This window comes from Lissotriton helveticus, chromosome 3_1 (assembly GCF_964261635.1).
Source record: "Lissotriton helveticus chromosome 3_1, aLisHel1.1, whole genome shotgun sequence".
NCBI classification, from domain to species: Eukaryota; Metazoa; Chordata; class Amphibia; order Caudata; family Salamandridae; genus Lissotriton; species Lissotriton helveticus.
Genome location: NC_136061.1, coordinates 984594572 through 984612872, shown reverse-complemented (window position 1 = coordinate 984612872; position 18301 = coordinate 984594572). Strand labels below are relative to the sequence as shown.

Below are 18301 nucleotides of genomic sequence, written 5' to 3'. Positions count from 1 at the left end.
GATATGACATTGCTGTGACACAAGTGCAGGGGACGGGGGTTGTGTAGAAGATTAATGCACAAGATGTTAAAATAGCTTCTACTATGGCCGTTGAGGGACTCCTATTGGGCGAGAGGTGAGCTGTGACGCAGTTATCAAATTGAAACCCTATGAGGTTTTACAATAGCCCGTGGTGTGTGACGTTCTGGGAGGAAACAGGGCAGGATTAAAGACACAGCTAATTGAAGCCTTGGCGAGTCGAACAGTTACATGTTGGGAGAACTATCTATACTGCTGGCGTTTGCTGTGTTAACATTACATTAAAAGTAAGATCAGACCTTATCAACAATGGAGGCGTAAATTACATTATACTATCTACATTTTAATTAAAAATCCATGTGCACCGTTTTCCTCTAACTTGCGCAGTGCCATCCTGTAATAACAAATTCAGAACTTTACCAAACTCCTGGAGTCGATATGTATCGCCAGTATATGATCATTCATGAGGGAATACCACGAGATACACACAAACCTTCTTCCTTAGTATGTCAATTTTGAGTTTGTCTCTCTGTCAAAGTACACATTTCTACACTTAAGTGTACAAAGTTACAAAAGTGTGTGACTAATGTTAAGCACATTGTGGGAAAATTTCATTTCAGTATTAACCTTAGGTTCCGTGGCAATGGACGACCAAAAGATTGGATAAGAATTTACTACAACCACCGATACCCGGAAGTAGGCAGCATATTAACTATAAACGTCTGCAGAGTGTGTACTGGTCATATTCACACAGTGGTATTTTTGACAGCATCTCACTGCATAGCCTTATTCTTACCGGTTTCCCTTCATTGGTCTAAAATATAGCTGGCCACTGAATATTGTATTAATTGCAGAGTCAAAATGTAACAATGCTACTGCTTGCGCTTTAATGTATATGTTTAAAGAGGCATGAAACAGTGTGTTCAATATATTGCAGTGGAAAATTAAAGCTTGGCTCAGTTTTAAGTCAGACAAGTGGCGCTTTTCACTTGCTTTGAATAGTTGACTTCTGTACATATTCATCTTTATATGACGCACATGACAAAATTATGGTAATGTTTTGCCAGATAAATATGGCGGGTATGGCTGTCGGAGCCTGCCCATGGAGAGGAGTACTTGTGGGTTACCAGGTTGCAGTAGGAGAAGGCTGGAAGGCTGCCGAAAACATGAAGGAGTGGGGTGGGGTACTTTCTCATCATCTGTGGGTGGCTCGCCTAGAAGGCCTCACCTCACAGTGTGCAGGGACTGGGGCATCCCTAGACAGAATGCTCAGATGACTGAGATAGGAGACCTGAAGAGAGGGTCAGATGATTGTAAACACAGCTTCTGTCTCGGCACATATATATCACTATCTCTCGAAAACAGCTCATGGCCCTTCAGACACAGCTCTACACTGTCTCGCAGTTGGATACAGGTGTTTTGTACAAACCATTATTTTTAATTGTGTTAGTCCAATTGATTAGATTTTAAATCGAAGTATGAATACTGCACTTACGACGATCTGGTGTCATTTGAAAATGTAATGCAAGACCAGCAGTGGAAAAGAGATATTCTTGACTAGCTAGTGACCCTGTCCCATAGCCGCCAAATATGTTTTATGTGCAACACCTTCAGCCGGTGCTGATGTTTTAGCATTTTGCAACCTCAGACTTCAAGTTTCACAATAATTCCCCAAAGTAACTGTTTAAACATTCTCACATACATAGTTATGGTGAGATCTGCCTAAAAAAGTGACACGCGATTACGTTTAGCAACTTAACAGCTTTGATACTGTATACTTAATTGTGACGTTTATTTTATTTTAACTAATTCCTGTTCATCAATGCGTGGGCTTATTGATTGTTCAGAAAGCAAGCAAGACACATATAATATTTTTGGGGGAACTATGGACTTTCCGGGGTAGTGAATGGGAGAATATATCTGGGCAGTGAATGATACGATATCTAGGATAGTGGATGAGAGGGGGCTTAAGGCAGTAAATGGGACGTATGTACGGCAGTTAAAGGGGGCATATCTCGGGCAGAGATTCCCAGGTGCTTTGTTTATTGGCTCGATTAAAAGGAACCTGCTCAGAAAACACAAAGGTTTGTTGGCTCAAATCCCAGGACACAGCGTGCTCTCCTTCAAGATGATGTTTGTAGCCGGTGAACATGAATGGCTTGGTGGGCGCTGTGATATTGAGGTGGGGGTCCTGGCCTGACTGTGAGTGCACTCCTGTTTTGAGCGGTGCGAGGGATGCCAAGTTGTGACTTATGCCATTCCATGGAGGAGTGAGAAGAAGAAGCAGGAGGCTATCCTTGGAGGGTGATGGGGAATCTCCACTGACTCAGTTATTTCGCATCCCAGGGTATGCTGTGGTGGAGTCTTCTGGCCCATTCTCCCTGTACGCACTGCTCTAGGGTTGGTATGGGGTGGTCTCCCAGTTTTGCCAGTCACTGTATTTGTTAGAACTGATTCACAATTGCTTTATTAACCGTCCTGCTTTCTCAAATTTGCTTGAAAATGCACCTTTTGTCCACACTTTTTTCAAAGTTTTCTCGAGGGGGAGAACCCCACCGTACCCCTTTAGGTTGTTCAGGCTTGCTCGCTACGCTCGCTCGTCACAGTGCAGTACAACTATTATTTTACGCATCACCACTTTCAAATGTCACCAGCCGCCACTGCAGTGAGATGATGGCTGATTGTAGCCATCTCTGTGTGAGAGGAAGGATAGCTCTCTTTGTGAGAAGTGGTAGACCTGTGCAGTGCCACTGACAAATCTGTGCATTGAAATCAATTGTTTTGCGATCAAGGTATCTATGGAGCTTCTACAGAGGGTGATCAAGCAGACCTTTGCATTTACTCTGAATGCAACTTCTGAACAACAAGGAGATGAGCTCTATTGCCAAGCCAATAAATAATGGGCTGTTACAGTAAACAATCACACACTTTCGCAAGTACCAAGCCCATCCCCTAATCTTACCAATGAGCGTAAATATCCTTATTCTTAATGTGCTCTGTGTCATAAAACTCATCCATTTTGACATTTAAGGAGATACAGAGGCCAAATAAGTTTCCACAAGTAAGTTCTGTTGATTTTAGTTTAATAGTTTCCTTCATGTGAGCAACAGCAATTCTTACAAAAAAGTGGGGACTCTAGTTGGTTTAATGTGCGATTATAATCACGCTCTAAATCTCATTGCGTGTATGAAAGGTGGTTTATTAGTAGAGGGAAATGAAGGACACCTAGGAATTGTTGATCAATATTCCTAAAAGTGCATGTCAATATTTCTAGAGTCAAATATACCAGAGAAAGCACAGTCTACAAAAACAAATGTAACAAATAAAAAATACAACTAAAATCATCTCAATTCCAGACACAAAAATGACAATTTATTTAAGTATCTTCCTTTTATTAGAATCTTAAGGCTACTCTTGACGATTTAATACCTTGGAGAGTGAGCAAAAACAGAAGGACTTCTACCTCTGCGCTCTGGCTCTCTGCTTCGCTTAAAGCTGTAAAACAAAAGTGCAAAGCCCTAAGAAAGGAAATGGCAAACAACTTCTTGGAGGAAGATAAACTCAGCTATAAAAGCGCTCTCAAACAGTTCAGAAAATATATTAAAAAAGCCAAAGCTTCTCTATTCACCAAACAAATCAATGAGGCTGAAAAAGAACTTCGCAAAATATTTAAAATTGTTAATTCCTTGAGAAGACCTTCAGTACAAATTCTATCTGCACCTGTTTCAAAGGAATTCCTTGATCATTTACAAGATTTTTTTACGGCAAGGTGTTTAATATTTACACCAAAGACAAAGGGCTGGTCACTCCTCGGCCAACCTCCTACAAGTCAAACTGTCCAATGTTCTCTTTTGAAAAGATGTCCTTAGGGGACTCAGAGACCCTGATCCTAAAAGCTCATTCTGGCTGGCTGCTGGAACTGTACCTGCCTCACATTCTCAAAAGGTCTTCTCATTCGTTGAATCCACAGATTAGTGCTCTTTTTAACCTCTCCTTGAATCAGGTTCAGTGCCCACGTGTTGGAAGCAGGCCCTCATCCTTCCACTTTTAAAGAAAAACTGATCTGGATCCTCATGCGCTGCCAGACACAGACCGATCTCACTTCTTCCCACTTGTGGGAAGATGCTGCAATCTGCCGTTCATGACCAGATTATGGATTTTATCGAGTTGAACAATGTGCAACATCCCTCGCAATCTGGGATTATAGCCGGATTTAGCACACAGACGGCATTCCTAGAAGTGACTGGGTTTATCAAAACCTGCCTTGGCTTGGGTACAAATACCATTGTAATTCTGTTAGACTTATTGTGAGCTTTTGACACAGTGTCACATGACATTCTCCTGCAAAATTGGAAAAAGCAGGAATTGGCGGCACCATGTGGAAATTGATTAAATCCTTTCTCTCCAACTGCAAGCAAGCAGTCTACCCCCCCCCCCCCCCATTTGCATGGAGTTTTCAGGAGGTCATCTATGGTGTTCCACAAGGATCAGCCTTAAGCCAGAGTCTATTTTACTGTCTGTATGGATCCCCTTGCTATGTTGTTCAAACTGGGGTTTTAATGTGGTGTTCTACGCCGCTGATACCTAGTTGATGTCTGCCTTTAAATACCTTTACGTCTCAGTCTCAGCCAACTTTCAGGCTTGCCTAGCTGCAGTAGCAGGTTGGATGCAGAAATGCTGTCTCTGCTTAAACTTCGACAAATCTGAAATCCTGAACTTTGGCTCATCTTTCATACCGGATTTGACTAACCTGTGGCCTTCTGAAATGGAACTCCCCGGCATAATCTACCTTAGTGAAAAACTTGGGGGTCGAGCTAGACAATGCCCTCTCTTTTACGCATTTTGTTACTGCTATCTGTTTTTACCTACTGAAAACTCTAAGAAATACTCAAATTGTTGTTAGAACACACCAGAAAGATCATTGTTCATGCATTAATCACATCGCTGGGAGCTGCATTTGGGCCGGAGGGACTCGGCATTGGAGGCCAGACATTGAATGAGCCACCAGAAGACACGTGATCTATTGACACGGGGTCTAGCGTTTCCGATGGTTGCAGGTATGCAGTAACTGGCAACCATCAGGTCCTGTGAACCCACAAAAAGTAAAGATTGGAAATACAGAACCCCATATTGCCCTGATGAAGTTGCTGGAGTATGTAGCAACGAAACATGTTGGCATCCAGAAAAGGAATTATGGTATATTGGTAACCAGTTTTAATTGGGAAGTCTTGCAGCACTGGAATAAAGTTGAAAAGCCAGCAAGCCTTACCACATTTTAGCAGTGAGAACCGAATGTTTTGGTTGTCACAGGGGTTCTAGGTGTACATATTCACACAGTTTGCTCTTAGTGGACATATAGGTTTAGTTCACTATCCTTTCACCACACCATTATTAGTTTGGGTAATTGTCAATTTGTTTTTTCCTTCTTTTTCTTTACACACAACAAAGAGAGAGTGGCAGATGATGACAAGTGGGTAAACTGGCAATTGTCTGCCAGGAACCCCTCGGGTGCTGCTACCGTGAGGCACTCTCTTTGTTCACTTTATTAGGCACCTTTTAGAGTGAGATCAGACCTGGTTGGGACATTTTACTAAAAGGAATAACACACCATGACCCAAGAGAATAGTGTTAATAAACACATCTAGGGGAGTTAGTATAATTTGTTATCTAACCCTTTCAGTGGGATTATGAACATAGGTGTGAGGTGGGTGAGGCCCTTATTGTTGATTATTGGTTGAGTGGGGGGCGGCCTCTCTCTATTTCCCCCTAGTGCTCCTATAGATTGATTGCTCTTGGGATTTCCCCAAGCATTGTTAAACAGATTGCAACAAGTTCAGAATGCGGCAGCCAGCCTGGTGCTGAATATTCCAAAAGGGCAATCGATTCAGAATGGTTCAATAAGTTCCCACTGGCTTCCCATCAAGCAAAGAATAAAATTCAAAGCCCTGACAATAACGTTTAGGGACACTCAAATGAAATAGCCAATGTATATCTGTGACAACATCAAAAGATACCCGCCTTGCAGAGTTTTACGCTCAGCCAACCATAACCATTCTGTTCCCAAGATTAAAAAGACCAGGGCAGGTGGGCGGCCCGAAGCTCTGGAATCTTTTACTGGATCAACTTAGATGCGCCACATCAGAGAATTATTTTAAGAGCCTTCTGAAGACCCACCTTTTCAGAGAGAGCTAATGTTGGCTGATTGCTCTTCTCTCTACTCTTTCTAACTGCGTCTTACTATCGCCTGATGCCGGGACGCTCCTTTTTGGAGTAGCTGTTTTGCGTTGTAGAAATGTATTTCATTCATTCACTCAGTCTTTTTTTTGCTGAAATTTATTTTATTGTTGCATCAAAGTATACAGGTACAGTGTAATTGATCTGCTGACATGGCCTCAACATTCAGCCACGAACAGCCAGGCGTGCAACGTTTTTTAGTAACTATATAACTGGTGCTAACATACATTTTCTTGAATGATCAATGTAGATCGTACAAACATGTCCGCAGGTCGGGAAACAGTGAATCTATATCGCCAATGGGGCGGTGGATAATAGCAGGTATATAGGATCCCACCTTGAGAGCGTTGGATCAAGGTCTGCACTGTCCATACAGTGGTGGCACCTGATAACGAGGGGGACAAAAACCGTGGGTGGGAAGCATATGGGCGCTAGCAGGGTCAAGGCAAGGGGATACTGGCGACGGGCGTCAGGGGGGGGGCCTTGGAGCTAGTTGGTCTGCGCACCATGAGAGGGGGAGGGAGGGGGATAAGAGGGGTGAGCAGGGGGTGAGTACCCCCGGGGATGCAGGCATCGAGGTGGGTGGCATGGCATACGAGAGTGTGATCAGGATGTAGAGGGTACCGGGAGACGGTCCCGGGACGGTTGGTACCATGTAGAGGTTATTGATTCTCTTGGGTGGGGGGGGGGGGAGGAGTAGGCTGGTCTTCTGCATGTGTGGACTGTCGGAAGCTGTGGAGGAGCATGGCCCAGTCCATGGACAAGGGAATTTTACGCGCACCCCTGGCTTCTTCCTCTCTAAGGGCATCCTCTTCCGCCGCCGCCCATTTACCAACCGCGCCCCTCCATGCCGCTACAGGGGGACCCTCCGGGGAGCGCCAGCGCATGGTTATACATCTGTTTGCCAACAGGAGTGCTAATGATACGAAACGTCTGCGCACTGGGTCTCCCTTGGGAACATGAAAGATGCCTAGTGCACTGGACTCCCAGGTAGCTAGTGTAGTGAGACCCGTGAGGTCTGCCAGAGTGTCATGTACCGCCCGCCAAAAGGGGTGAAGGTTGGGGCAACTCCAGAACATGTGCCGAAAGTCCGCCGTAGGGGAGCAGCATCTGGGGCAAAGGAATGTTGTGGAGGGATAGAACTTCTGCAGGCGCGCTGGGGTGAGGTATGCCCTGTGTAGGATGTAGTATTGGATGTTCTTGAAGCGGGCGTTTCTAGAGACGCGTTTAGGGGCCTCAAGTGCTTTAGTCCATTCAGAATCGTGTAGTGCGCGACCTATGTCCTCCTCCCATGTGGCTCTCAAAGTCGTAAGGGGAGTATGTGAGAGTTCCCGGATGGACTTATATAACCAGGTGATTAAGTGGCGTCCCACCCCCATTTGTAGGATTGTGTGTATTACTGGATGCGTGTCTGGCTCGCCGGTGCTGAGATTAAAATGGGGCCGGTATCCGTCAAGCAGCTGTCTATATCTGAGGAATTGGCCTGAGGGGAGTCCGTATTCAGCGGTCAGGCGGTCCAGCGATTTTAGCTGGCCTTCCTCGAAGAGTGATTCCAAATCCGTGATGCCACAGAGAGACCACTCGGTGAGCAGTGGAGCGGTGAAGTAAGAGTCCTGTCTGGGGCCGCCTATCAGTGGCAATAGCGGGGAGTACGGAGGTCTATTAGGGGACAGCCGGTGGATTCGCATCATGCACCGGCGCGCCATCGCCACTTGAAGGGGGTATGTGCGCCGAGGCTTGGTGCCCGGGAGGAGGAGACGGGTGAGTTCTGGGGTTGCGATTCTGCCGGCCGAAGTGACAGTCTCCTGAGGGTAGCGGTCCGCCGTCCAGTAAGACAGCCATTGGAGTTGTGCCGCGAGGAAATACGCCTCGAAGGATGGAGCTCCGAGTCCACCCTGCGTCGTGGGAAGTTGGAGGGTTTTCAGGGCAACCCGGTGACGGCCCTCGCCCCAGATGAGGGTTCCTAGGAGGGAATCGACAGCGCGGAAGAAGGACCTGGGTGGTATAACCGGTAGGTTTGTGAAGTGGTAAAGGAGTCGGGGAAGCATCACCATTTTAGCTAGGGCTATCCGTCCTATCGGGGCCAGGGGGAGTCTATTCCAGAAGGCGACAGTCGGGCGCAGACTAGCAAGCACTGCGCGGTGATTACCCTCAAGCATGGCCGCCGGAGAGTGGTATAAGCGGACACCGAGGTATCGGGGAGCCTCCGCGGACCATGAGAGTGTATGTGGACCGAGCTCGACCTCCCGGGGGGGTAGGCTCGGGTGTAGGGGGTAAACTGTGGACTTGTCCCAGTTCACCTGTAGGCCCGAGGCGTCTGCAAAATCCACCAGTGTCGCTCCTATGGGGGCCAGGTCCGTTTCGATGTCCCGGACGTATATGAGGAGATCGTCCGCGTACATGGACACGCAATGCATGTCGTCCGCTAGGGGAATGCCCCAGTTCACACCCTCCAGGCGTAGCCGAACCGCCAGCGGTTCGACCGCTAACGCAAATAAGAGCGGCGACAGGGGGCACCCCTGTCTTGTGCCCCGCCGAACTCCGAATGCTGGTGATATATGTTTCCCGATCCGAACTCGGGCGGTGAGATCGGTATACAGGAGGCGTGTGTACGCCATGAGTGTCGGACCGATATTAAGGCGCCGCAGGACAGAGAAGAGATAGGGCCAAGTGAGGGTGTCAAATGCCTTTTCCAGGTCCATAATGAGACAGGCGGCGCGAGGAAAGCGGTCACGCACCTGATCCTGGACATGGAAGACTCGACGGAGATTCTGGGAGGTGTTTCTTCCCGGCACGAAGCCGCATTGGTCGGGGTGGACCAATGGGCGAATGATCTTCGCATACCGGTCCGCCAGGATTTTCCCCAGGATCTTACAGTCGGCAGACAGGAGCGTGATGGGGCGATACGACCCCAAATGGAGTGGGTCTCTGTGGGGCTTGGGAAAGGTGACGATCACGGACTCTCGTAGTGACTGGGGCAGCCTGCCTAGATGAAGAGACGCCCCAAACACCCGCGACAGACGAGGGACCACCAGGGGGGAAAACATCGAGTAGTATTCCAGTGGGAAGCCGTCCAACCCCGGCGCTTTGTTACGAGACATGGCCCGTATCGCCTGGGTGATGTCAGATGGGGCAATCTTGGCGTCGAGGGAGCGTTTGTCGGTGTCCGATATTGTGGATAGAGTCAGAGGGTCTAGAAAATTGTCTACAGAAGATGGGGAGTACTGGGTCGGGGTCCCGTACACTCGTGTATAATGACGCTGGAACGCCAGGAGAATCTCGGCTTGTGAGCGCACCAACACACCGTCCGGGTTGATAATATCTGTGATTGGCTTAAGTTCGGTGTCCTGCTTCGCCATCCAAGCCAACAGCGCCCCCGTTTTGTCCCTGTCCTTATGCATCCTAGAGGCGTAAGCCCTGAAATTATACTTCCGGAGATCGGCGCAGGCGGTCTGATATTCCGTCTTGGCCTCGGCCGTGAGCACAGCGTGCTCTTCCGAGTCGTCAAGTCGTTTAGTGAGTGTGGCTAAAGTCTGCTCCGAGGTCAGGAGCGTCCGCTCCATTCATTCACTCAGTCATAATGTAAACAAGCATAAAATTCTATGAGAATGTCAGTCACGGGGAGCGCCAAGTTAAAGGCATCATCTCATGCAAGTGGAACGCCAGGGATGGGCACCAAAGGATATGTGCATTTTTTGTGGGAACACTAGCTGCTTCAGGATAATACTCTCAACCCCATCCACTGTCTGGCTGAGAAAGGGCATGCCTGATTCTCTCAAAGGTTATCTGGAGACAGGTTCTGTTCTTCTGGACAGTGTCGTAAAAGGTCATAAAACTATTTTGTAACAAATTGAGAGAATCAGACCTTCCTTGTTGTTGGGGTGAATAGTTGAAACCTAATGTAAAATGCATCATTGGAATTATAAAATGTCTAAAAGGGGGGGGGGTAGTGTAGTTCCTATATTCCCAATAGGCTCTGCACATTGGAATAATATATCCTATAGATTAGATGTAGGACTGAGGTCGACTAGGTCTCTATCGAATATACTAAACTTAATAGTGAGTGCCAGCTAGCTCAGAGGTCAGTAGAAACTTTCTCGAATTCACAAGAAGGGATTCGTTTCTGACAACCGCATAAACATGACAACTTTGTTTCCCAAGAATAAGAAATATATCTCTAGAGTCGCGGAAACAATACATAAGTATTTCACTCAGTCAATCGTGCATGCTTCGTTTCATCAGAGTTGCAGAGAAATAGAGACGGGCGTTTTCAATAAAAAGGTTTATTGAACAGTCTTCTTTCTCATACAAGAAAAGTGAACCGCTACATTCGTTAAGCAGACTGCAAAGTATAAAGCGTACAGCGAGAAGAGTATTATAAAATAATACTGTAAAAGCATTGTATGGTTTCTAAGCCATATCAAAATACATACCTAAATAACATTGACTAAAATACTCAACTGGTGCTTCTAAATACGCCTATCCCAATGTACCTAACCTAATTCTAGTACGCGGGAAGAAGTAAGTATTGTGTAGCATAGGTTTAGTTGTTTTTGCCAAGAATCTACCAAAGGTTTCTCTAGGTTCTAATCAGCTCCATACCTTTAGTTAGAATGAAGAAGGTCTGGTATCTCAGTCTCGGGACTCGATTTCCCAACACCCCGCAAGGGGGGTAACAAGACAAAATATCGAATTCAAAATATAGAATTACCAAAATATCAAAGTCAAAATATAGAATGGACAAAATATCGAATGGACAGAATATAGTGGTAAAAAATATCGAATTGAAGTTAAGTAATATATCGATTTTTTTTAAATATAGAAAGTCAAAATATCAAAGTATATAATATAGGTATTAAAATATGTCACATTTTTAATAATATTTATTTTTTAAAGTAATTTTGTATGTTAGTATTTGTGTGAAAAGTGTATATCATTTTTGAAATTTATTTTAAGTAATACATTTTATGCTATTTAATTTTTGCATAATTTAATTCTGTAGCGGGTTGTGGGTTTATAGGGGAATAGGGTGGGCTGTAATTTAATTATATTAGATTAAATATTCATTTTTAGAAATTACAAATTATTTTTTATTTAATTTTGCATTTTAGTTATGTTGCGGGTTGTGGGATTATAGGGGAATAGGGTGGGAAGTAATGTAATTGTAATTAATTAAATATTTTTATATATTTATTGGTATTCATTTTGAATTAATTGTTAATTGTTAATTAATTTTCATTAATTGATTAGTTGATAATTATGTTAATTTTATTAATTTATTTTCTGTAGAGGTTTGTGGGTTTATATGGGAATAGGGTGGGAAGTAATTTAATTGTAATTAAGTAAATAATTTTTATTTATTTATTGGTATTGATTTTTTATTTATTGTTAATTGGTAATTAATCTTTATTAATTTGCAATTAATTTATATTAATTTATTAATTGATAATTACGATCATTGTATTAATTTATTTTCTGTAGCGGATTGTGGGTTTATAGAGGAATAGGATGGGAAATCATTTAATTGTAATTAATTACATCCTAAAAATTATTTTTGTGTATTGATAATTAATTTACTGTTAATTAATTATTAATTGGTATTAATTTGTATTATTAATTAGTTGTTGTTATTGAAAATTAATTAGTTGTTAATTAATTATGAATAGGTAATACATTTTAATAACTAATATGTATTTGTATTTATAATTGATTAATTATTACATAATATTAAATTAGCAATTAATTTAAATTAATATGTTGTTGGTATTGATATTTAATTTATTGTTATTAATATATTAAATCATTACTTTCCCTACTGTTAAATTCACTAGAGTGGGAATAGTAATTTTTACCCCTTCGCTATCCAACGCTTTCCCTACTGTTGCACTCTCTGGAGGGGGGATAGTAATTTTTACCCCTACGCTATCCAACGCTTTCCCTACTGTTGCACTCTCTGGAGTGGGAATAGTAATTTTTACCCTCCCACTATCCAATGCTTTCCCTACTGTTGCACACTCTGGAGTGGGAATAGTAATTTTTACCCTCCCGCTATTCAACGCTTTCCCTACTGTTGCACTCTCTGAAGTGGGAATAGTAATTTTTACCCCTACGCTATTCAACGCTTTCCCTACTGTTCCCACTGGAGTGGGAATAGTCATTTTTACCCCTAAGCTAGCCAATGTTTTCCCTACTGTTGCACTCACTGGAGTGGTAATAGTAAATGTTACCCTCCTGTTATCCTACGGTAAAAATATTGTATATTGTTTATTAATATTATGTTTATATATATATATATATATATATATATATATATATGTATTAAAAATAAAAAAATAAATTTTTTATAACTTCAATTAATTATTTAATAATTGTAAGGTTATCTACGTATTTTTAAGTATGTTTTAGTTCATTGTATTAATTATTTCATTAATTTTAAATTACTTTTAAGACATTTTTAAAAATTCAATATTTTGACTAACTATATTTTTTTAAACAATATTTTTGATTCGATATTTTCGTACTTACCTGTTTGGAGATAGGAATTCGATATTTTTGCATTCTATATTTTTTCCTCGATATTTTGGTAATTCTATATTTGTGTATTCATTATTATGTCAGTGATCCGCAAGGGGAGCTTGGAAACACTGGAGCTGGATTCTCGGCGAGAGAAAGGCAGTGCCTTGATCAGTGCGTCAGCTGGAGGGTCGGCTTCCTTCGGCACTTGCTGTAGCGAGCTGCGTCGGGCAAGTAGATAGTCAAACTGCTCTGAACCACACAGTAGTTTGCCATAGCAAGTGAAGGTATATTTATACCTTGAAGGTGTTTAGGAATGCCATAGATTGACGTAAAGTAGGGCATAATAACGTTAGGAAAGAACCCCTAGAGAATAGTTGTTCTTTGCAAAGTACATAAGTTCTTGGACAAATCAATATTCAAGCAAGAGGGAGTTCCCTAACTGCTTAAGCCGATTTTCCAAGAATAAGTTGTGACATTTTGTACGGGTGGAAGTAGCCATGCCTGTATTTGGTCTGCACGGGCTATGTCTAAATAAGGGATTGATTTCTATGCCTATATAAGGGCAATGAGAATTTGACCTATATAAGGGCATGAATCAGGAGAATTCACTCGAAGCCTAAAACGCCACACAACATGGGGGGGGGGGCTTTTAGGTGGCCTTACTCTCAGGGTTTCATTTCTAAGTTTCAAGAAGCTCCTAAAAGGTGACCCTGAGTCTCATGTGTTGCTTTTCACTTCAGGAAGGAGAGAATATGCATAAACTATACAATTGGGAAGAAGACCTGCAAGGCAGTTATGTCCAAGCTGGACTTGCCCTCCAAATTCAGACCTTCTTCTTTGAAAGGTGAAAAGCATGTCTCTGAAATCACTCGACAATGCAATCCGACCACCCCAATCCTTATATCACTAACTCACTTCCATTAAAGCCGGATGTGTCTTCAGGAAGAGCTCCCAGACATTTACAGACTTTACCTTCAGAATAAAAGTATTCTCTTGTTTTAACATTTTCTTGTTAGACACAAATGTTGGGGAGGCTGCTCATGTGGAAGGCAGCAGCAATACTGGGGAGTCAGTAAACCTTGGCCAGCAATCCCAATGGGTTTCAGCAGGAATGAAGTGCGCCGATGTAGAGCAACAAAGTACCCGACAGCTCTGAGTCGTGACACGTGGTGTGAATGGGGAGACATTACCTGACAGCCATCAGTCCTAGTAGGGCCCAGCATGTGTTGTGGATCTGAGAGTTCCTGCTTTGCACATATTTCCGCTGCTCGCACGATTCGAAGTCCTCTCCCCACCCGCCATCTGCCATTTGGTGGGAAAGCAAAAACTGGCAGGCCGAGACCACCTCACTGCATGCAGACCTAAGAAACGGTGCACAGACATAATATCGACTCCAAAATATCGTTTGGACAGAATATCGAGTTTTAAATATCGTTTGGACAAAATATCGACAAGACAGAATATCGACAGCCAAAATATCGTTTTTAAGGTAAGTGAAGTAATATCGACTGTAAATAATATAGAAAGTGAAAATATCCAAGTATATAATCTAGATAGTAAAAAATATCGTTTTTTAAATAATATTTAATTATTTATAGTGTTTTTATGTTATAATATGTGTGAAAAGTGTCATTTTCTGTTATAATTATTTTTAATTAATGATTTTTTTTAAATTATTGTGTCATTTTATTCTGTAGCGGGTTGTGGGTTTATAGGGGAATAGGGTGGGAAGTAATTTAATTATAATTAATTAAATATGTACATTTATTAATTGGTAGTAATAATTAATTAATTGGTAATTAAATAATTGGTAATTAAATAATATTTGTTAATTATTTAAAATTTAATTGGTAATTAATTTAATTTAATTGATTAATTGCTAATTATGTAAATTCAAATAATTTATTTCCTGTAGCGGGTTGTGGGTTTATAGGGGAATAGGGTGGGAAGTAATTTAAATATAATTAAATAAATATGTAAATTTAATAATTGGTAGTAATATTTAATTAATTGTTAATTAAAAAATATTTGTTAATTAATTAAAATGTAATTGGTAATTAATTTAATTTAATTGATTAATTGCTAATTATGTTAAATTAAAGGGGTATTTTTAGGGTTCAGGGTCAGTTTTTAGTTTTTGGGTAAAGGGGTATTTTTAGGGTTCAGGGTCAGTTTTTGGTTTTTGGGTAAAGGGGTATTTTTAGGGTTCAGAGTCAGTTTTTAGTTTTTGGGTAAAGGGGTATTTTTAGGGTTCAGGGTCAGTTTTTGGGTAAAGGGGTATTTTTTGGGTTCAGGGTCAGTTTTTAGTTTTTGGGTAAAGGGGTATTTTTAGGGTTCAGGGTCAGTTTTTAGTTTTTGGGTAAAGGGGTATTTTTAGGGTTCAGGGTCAGTTTTTAGTTTTTGGGTAAAGGGGTATTTTTAGGGTTCAGGGTCAGTTTTGGGTTTTTGGGTAAAGGGGTATTTTTAGAGTTCAGGGTCAGTTTTTAGTTTTTGGGTAAAGGGGTATTTTTAGGGTTCAGGGTCAGTTTTGGGTTTTTGGGTAAAGGGTTTTTTTAGGGTTCAGGGTCAGTTTTGGGTTTTTGGGGTACAGGGGTACAGTGTAAAAATAATGTAAAATTAAATGTACATTAATTTAATTTAATGAAATTAAATTAAATTAAATTATATTAAATTAATTTTAAATAACTTAAATTATAAAAATTATTATATACTTACCAATACTTACGTTGTAATGGTAGTGCGTTGTAAAAGTTGCATTGTAACGTCATATATCCACTGTTGCACTCTTTGGAGTGGGAATAGTAATTTTAACCCCTACGCTATCCAACGCTTTCCCTACTGTTGCACCCACTGGAGTGGGAATAGTAATTTTTACTGTTTTGTATTTGTACGTTAATAATATTGGCTATTATTTAATTAAATTTTGTTACTATATATATATATGTTTTAAGAAATATGATTAAAAAAATATTATTTTTTTACTTTCATTAATTATTTAATTATTAAAAGTTATTTTAAGTATTGTTAAGTATATTTTAGTAATTAATTTTTTATATTAATGTAATTAAACATTGTTTTTATTAAAGTCGATATTTTTTACAACTATATTTTTGTAAACGATATTTTTTACTCGATATTTTTGTACTTACCTGTTTGTAGATAGAAACTCGATATTTTGTCTCTCGATATTTTGTCAACGATATTTTTGTTGGTCGATATTCTGTCCCTCGATATTATTTCAGTGATCCCTAAGAAACAGTTACACAGGCAAACAGTTTGTCAATGTAAGCAAAGCTACCGAAGCGGACATCAGAGGAGCAGAATCAGAGGGGCAAAAATGTAGAATGAGTTACCAAGGTAGTTCCATTAGGGCATAATTATCCCCCTTGCACACACACTTAAGAGGTAGGTCAAAGGACACCTGCTGCTTCTGCACACAGACACCCCCTCCACTTGCTTCCAAAAAAAAGTACATCGAGCTGGCTATGGATTCAGTTGTATGTTACAGGTTAAAAAACACTGGTCTATTGTATTATAGACCAAATGTAAGTCAATCTGGCCCACAGCAGCAATTCTTTGTTCCTCAGCACATCAGCCGCAGAGGCTGCTGACAGACCTCAACATGTCTTTGTCTTCTTAATGACCGAAGTATACACGCTGTGTACTGCAAGTGAGAGCTTGGTCTGAGACTCTCAGAACTGGTAAGCAGCCAAGCCTAGTGCCAAGGAACCACACTCTCCCTTACTGAGGTTCAAGCCTCAGCTGTCGGCTGGTGTAGGCCTGGTCACACACTGTAAAAATAAACTCTGGCTATACTTTCGCTAGGCCCTAAAAACTTTTTTGTTCCAGCAAGCTTTCAGCCCCTAATTCTAATTTGCATTCTAGCTCTAGTTCTGTGTCTTTCTGCTTCATATCTCCCCCAGCGCCAAGAAACTGCAAAGTGAACGTGCGCTCTATAAATTTAAATAAATTCAAATTCAAATTCTATACGGTTTAGCTCCTACAAATCCTAGAAAAAGGCACCGTGCAAATACAACTATTAGTAAGGTTGAAGCTCACAAACAAAGTTGTCTCTGAGGACTTCAAAGGAAGACATGGTCCTTGAAAGAAAGAATTACTTTGGATGAAGTGACCTTCTATTCGTCGTGGAACTGAACATTAAGTTTATCTTATGTATATTCTATACAAACAGAACAGGTCACTCTGCTCTACAAAATACAATTTTCTCATCATGCCCAAATCCCAGTATATGAGGAGAGGAGGCCAAATGTTTCCCTGGCAACCACCCAAAACATAACTCCTTGGCAAGATCAAAGCTAGTCCCCTCCTAATGCCCTTTTCGAGAGCCTTAAAATGTTTTCTTATTCCAACCAATTGCAATAACTTGCCCTGTGGCCCTCATTCACCAGACACAACTCACTACTTAAAACACTGCACTGAACTCAATAGAGCAGACCGCCTCAAAGAGCATGCACCTAGAGATAATTATATTTGTGAAACGTTTTATGGGAGTAAAACCAAGTGTCAAAAATACCCATCACGGTAGGTGTATCCCATGCAAGCAAATGCCTCTAACCCGAACCAGGTCCCGTAGGTGAAACAAACACCCCAGCTCCTGCAGAGGCCAAGAAGAAAGAGATGGATCAGTACAGGAACAATTTGAGAGAATTTCAACAAATATCACTGACTCATGGCATACAGCAACACACAAGGTATGTACTCACAAACAAAAAAACAGCAGCATAATAGGCACTCACCCAGGAAACACGCACCACACACAACACGAATGCAAGAAACAAGAATAACCTGCATGCTAACTACGCTGGCATTTATAAAATATAAACCCCTCCATGAAACACCCAGCTATGCCCAATGGTCACACACACAATACATGTCCATTGAACATAAAAAGCACCCACACATTACAAATCAATACAATAGAGTCTCAGATATACAAAGTAGAAAGCATATGAATCCACTGACTCGTTAAATACGCACCCGCTCACAGTTTACATACATGACAATATAACGCATCAATTATTTGCCAACACACAAAGGCCCACAAAAAATGATAATCTGATATAGCAATACATAAGATAGACACTTGTTCACAAAATATCTTTCTATCCACATGATAGACATGTATGATTAAATTGTATAAACACATATGCATTTCATGTTTGCTTGCAAAACAAAACAGACACCTGAATAATGCATTCCCATCCAAATGCAAAATATAAACTCATTCATATTGTAAACCTGGGTAGATTTTAAATTTAAATCCACTCCTTCAGTAATTAGTCAAGTATTATAATAAACCATAAAACTTGGTATTTAAATAGTGCAGATCGCAAAGTGAATTGTACCTAGGTGTGTAAATTAGGCGGTATGTTAACCAGTGCCTAATTTGTTAAAAAAAAACAACAACAAAAAAAAGAAGTGCAGGGCCAAGATCCCAAGTCTTTCTTATGAATCCTGCTGCTGAATTCCAGAGTTTCCAAGCATCAAGGTAATTAGGGCCCAATTTGGGGGA

The 18301-nt window shown here is 41.3% G+C and overlaps 1 protein-coding gene across 1 annotated transcript in view; it reads right to left on the bottom strand.

Moving 5' to 3' along the window:
* Window positions 1–18301, bottom strand: part of LOC144824831 (lanosterol synthase-like) — a 146496-nt gene that overhangs the window by 27946 nt on the left and 100249 nt on the right. Inside the window, exons 17-18 of the mRNA XM_078683820.1 lie at window positions 17303–17383; window positions 13959–14129 (exon numbers count right to left, since the gene is read on the bottom strand). Of these exons, the coding sequence (XP_078539946.1) occupies window positions 13959–14129; window positions 17303–17383 (252 nt within the window). The remainder of the gene's footprint in view (window positions 1–13958; window positions 14130–17302; window positions 17384–18301) is intronic.